At 25.5% G+C, this 4792-nt stretch overlaps 1 protein-coding gene across 1 annotated transcript; it reads right to left on the bottom strand.

The window, feature by feature from the left end:
• Window position 1: 1 nt before the first annotated feature.
• On the bottom strand, window positions 2-899 carry LOC145842045 (uncharacterized). The gene has a single exon (XM_082949404.1). The coding sequence runs from the start codon at window positions 867-869 to the stop codon at window positions 603-605; it is 267 nt and encodes an 88-aa protein (XP_082805530.1). The 5' UTR covers window positions 870-899; the 3' UTR covers window positions 2-602.
• Between the last annotated feature and the right edge of the window lie 3893 nt (window positions 900-4792).

Below are 4792 nucleotides of genomic sequence, written 5' to 3'. Positions count from 1 at the left end.
CTGAAAAAATTGCAATAAATGTTATACTGTGTTTATGCAATTTTTAATTTACATTGCATAGCATTTGACTTTACATATGTATAAAACATAACTACTTCTCAAATTAAGTAAGCTTTTTTTAATTAAAGTTTTTTTATAACAGTCTTAATTTTTTAATTAAGTAATCAGTTAACACACAATATTGATAACACTATACAATAATAAAATAATTTAAAGCAACAGCTTTAGAAAATTAAGAACACAGACATTCATAAAACTTATAACCAAAAATCTTTTGTATGAAATTTCACTCATTTGAAACAAAATAAAAAACACAAGCTTTAATAAAAAGATTTAGTGTTTCATAAACTTAATACCAATTAAAAGGCCAAAGAATTTATTAAATTTTCAAAAATCAAAGAAGCTTTCAACATATTTAACTTTAGTTCTTTTCAAAATAAATTTACTAGTTAATCAACTAACTTTATTAATTAATTAACCATGTTTAATTACTAGTTTTTCAATTTTTATTATTCAATATTTTTTCAACACTTAAGTATATGATAATCAAAATCTAAATAGTAAGTCACACATCCAATCAACAAGTCAAAAGTCCGAAACAATTACTCATCAAGCCTCTTCTGCACCTCTGAGTCGATGTCCGCCATGAAGTCGTCCCTGCTCATGGTGAATATGGTGTAAGCGTAAATGCCACCGACCAGTCCGATAAGCCCGGCCCCAAACAACCCGGTCCTGGACTTGAACTTGGTGCGGTACTTCTGCACCTGGGCGAAGTTCTCCTTCTGCATCAGCTCGCGCTGGATCTCGGTGAGAGTCGGGTCGGCCATGACCACCTTCTGCATGGTGATCGTGTCTTTAGCTCCTGACATTTTTGTTTTACAAAGCTAAATTTTTATATATTTTCTATAAGTTTTCTAAAGTCATTACTTGAGAAAAACACCAACAAAAATTTTGATAAAAAAAATTTGACATTTTGTGCATAAAATTTTTTTTGAATTTGATGGTAGGTTTATTTTTTCAAGTTATTATTATGAACATAAATTAATCACACATATATTGTATACAATATTTACTGCAAGTTTTATACAACACTGTATTTAACATTAATTTTTTAAAGTTTCTTTCACAAGTTAATACTTATGTTTGTTGTTATTTGCCTGAAACTTTTCATGTAAAGAGCTGGATTTGAAGTTTTGTTTGATATCAAAACAAAAAATGTTTAAAAGCTTTTTTGGTCAGTTTAAATATTTAAAATTTTTTGTTTTTTTTTGTAAAATCAATAAATACTAGCAAAATAATATTTCTAAAAAAAAAGGAATGTTTTTGACACTCAGTAAAAAAAATTAATAGTTATCATAAAATTGAGCAAAATACTGACTCTAACCAAAAAAAAAATGTTTATTACATAATAAAAATTATCATACAAAATACACATGTAAAATTTTTTTAGATAACAAATAAAATTGAATAAAACAAACAAAAATGTTTTTGAAGAAAAGTTTACACAAGAAGCAACTTGTGCATTATTAATTTTTTATTAAACATAAATTTAATTAACAGTTAGTATTAAAACTAATGTGTTTCTACATTACTTTAATTGTCTTGAAATTTATTATATTCAAAAGCACACATTTTTAAAACAATTTTGTGTAAACAGCAATTAAAACAATTTTTGCCATCAAATAATAACCATCTGACTTGAACAAAATATAAAGCTATGTAAATTGAGATATTGAACTTAGCAAAAAGTCTAAAATTATAAATGGAATAACCAAACATTATGTTTAAGGTTGTACTATTGACTGTAAATCATTAGCAGTTTTTGTATATAAAAAACACATGCATATGTTTTAATACAAAATTGCCAGCTAAAACTTTAAATCTTCTGCCTTTCAGCAAATTTACATTTATTATCATGTATAGAATACACTAGTTTGAAAACAGTTTGTTCACATTGTATAGTATTTTCAAAGACAAAGAACTAACTTCTAAACATTTTATCAAAAGAACTTTGACAAAGTTTAGTACAGAAAGCATTATGAACAAAACTAAAAAAAGTAAATAACGGACTTTAAATTATTGAACAATCTTTTTATTAGACTATTACTTTTTAGTCATAACATTTTTATAGTTGCTTGTGAATTTCCAATGAAAATTTGCATTTGTGCTACTAATGGCAAGTTGTTATTGCACCAAAAAAACTTGCTTATTACCCTCACTCCTACACTCACATAGAAAATTTAAATTGATGAAATTCTATTTTAATTGATAAACGTTATCTAATTAATATTTAAACTGATGTATAATTGCCCTCTGATAAGTACTTTAGGCAGTCCATAAAGTTGTATCAGATACTTTTTTAAGAACTTTCTATTCCAGTATTAAAATTAGCAAAGAGAGCTGTAACAGCTTAGGTCAAAAACAAAGTTTTAAAATTTTAGACAATTCGTAGTTTCTTAATTTATTGTACAAAATACATTTGCATTATAGATGTAATAAATTATAGGTGACTTGTAGCTAACTATTGAAAAGAAGCTCTTATATGATAGGATCTTAAAATTAAAAAACAGACTAACTAACAAAAAACTAGCCTAAGTTTGTCATAAAATTTGAAAAATGTTGTAAGTGCCAAAAATAAAACTTGTTAACTACACTTGAAAACTTAAAAGATCATAATTACAACAAAAATAATTAAGTTAACAGGAGGGGTAATTTTTTTTTCCAGAATAACAACTCAGTTTTTTTTGTAAGCTTAAAGTGTACACTGCAATATAAGTTAATTCAATTAACTTTTGAGATATGATCAATTTTGTAATTAGGTTCCAATACAAAAGCTTCAAATCGAAAAAACTATCCTGAGCGACCAAAAACTGTCCTTAATGACTTTAACTATCCTGAGTCATCTTAGTTTTTTTGGTCCTTTAAAAATCAATCTTTAACAAGTTAAAAAAAACTTTTCAAAATCAAAAAAATTTAGTTTTTAACAAAAGTGGTATAAAATATTAATACATTGAAACTGGGAAAAGTAAATCTCATTCAAGATCTAGAAAAAAGTCTGGACTGAGATTTTAAAAAAATAACAAAACTATACTGAGTTTTTAGTAAAAAACCTAACTTACCTGAATCATCTTATGTTAAAAAAAACTTTAAACTAGGCAGAGTTATTCTGACTAATACTAAATGTCTCAAGTTATTCTAAGTGTCTGGCAACCATACAAAAGTATGAAAGGAAAAATTTTTGTTGTGAATTTTTAAGATTTTTTTATTTTACTAAAATTCTATAACCTTTAAATTTTTTAAAAAAATCTACTTTAAATTTTCAAGAAAACATCCATAAAACTTTTATTTTATAAGGGTAGAGTTTGAGACTAAAATTATTTACTAAAAAATCAACAATAAATGCGCTCTTTTGAACATTTTAAACAGCTTTGAAGAAACTAGTTATAATTTTTATGACAATTATGATTATAATACAGTAAGAAGATAGATCTTTATTAGAATAGTCTATTTTTGCCTTCTTAGTTTGTGCCCTTATACAGAATTTCCAACTTTGATCATTTACATCTCATAATTAACTTTTAATTTAAAGTGATGGGAAAAAAAGTGACAGCTAGTTATTAGCTTTAAAAGATAAAAAACTATATAACAAATCCCTACCCTTCCCCCTAATAGCCTAAACACCACTTAATAATACATAAATTCTGATAAAAAACTTGAAATTTTGTCAGAAAAACTAGACTTGGACTTGAGAAAGAAGAAAACTAGCCTCAATATTGCAAAAAACTTAAAATTAAGCCAAGTTTACTTTTAATAAAAAAATTAATTTCAAACTACACTGCGCAAGCCTAGTGTTAGGTAACCCTGATATAAGAAAAAAAAATCATTGGAAAAGAAAAGACGTTCAAGATACAATGGGCCAAAATGTTTAAGGACAAAAAATTGAAATGATAAGGCACTTGAGACTTTTGTAGACAAAAATACCTTAGTTAAAAATTATCGAAACAGTGTTACCACTCTTTGAGTGGAAAAACTATCCTGAATGACTAAATTTTATCCTAAGTCATCCTGAAAATTTTAAAATACAAAAATACAAGTTTTTTGCCTTGGGCTCAAACTACATAGACTTCATGTTAATTTTCTTTTAAATAATAAAAAGTAAAGTTGTATATATATATATATATTTTTTTTTTTAACTATATAAAAACAATAGTTTAGATGACCGTTTCGTACATAAGATATAAATCTCATGTACTCCTCAGTAAGTTAAAGTTTATTACATTAGTAAACAGAAATTTAGCTTAATGAGGAGTACATAAGATTTTATATCTCATGGACGAAACGGTCGTCTAAACTATTGTTTTTATGTAATTAATTAAATATTTAGCTCCAATTCAATTTGTTGAGCACTATCGACCAGAACTTTTTATAAATTTTTTAATAGATATATATATACTTCTACTTTTAGTAAAAATATTAATACAAAACAACAAAATATTCAAACTGGATCAACTAAACCTTATTCAAGATCTAAAAAAAGTTCTGTCCTGTGATTTTTAGAATATTATATAAGTATCCTAAGGTTTTTATAAAACACAAAACTATCCTGAATCAGCCTAAACTAAAAAAAAACAATAATAATATCCTGAGTTTATCAAAAGAGGGCACTTTATTTTATCCTACTTTTTTAAAATTCTAAATCCCAAAAATTTAAGTAACTTTCATACTTCAAATTATGGTAAAAAGGTACTATATTTTTAAATGATAACAGTGAACAAGGTTTTCAGTTGACATC

Source organism: Thalia democratica, chromosome 8 (assembly GCF_965202585.1).
Source record: "Thalia democratica chromosome 8, ktThaDemo2.hap1.1, whole genome shotgun sequence".
Taxonomy (NCBI): domain Eukaryota; kingdom Metazoa; phylum Chordata; class Thaliacea; order Salpida; family Salpidae; genus Thalia; species Thalia democratica.
This window is presented reverse-complemented; position numbering and strand designations above follow the sequence as displayed.

Excerpts from the sequence above, each read along its gene's own strand:
- LOC145842045 (XM_082949404.1), bottom strand. The coding sequence starts at position 869 with ATGTCAGGAGCTAAAGACACGATCACCATGCAGAAGGTGGTCATGGCC.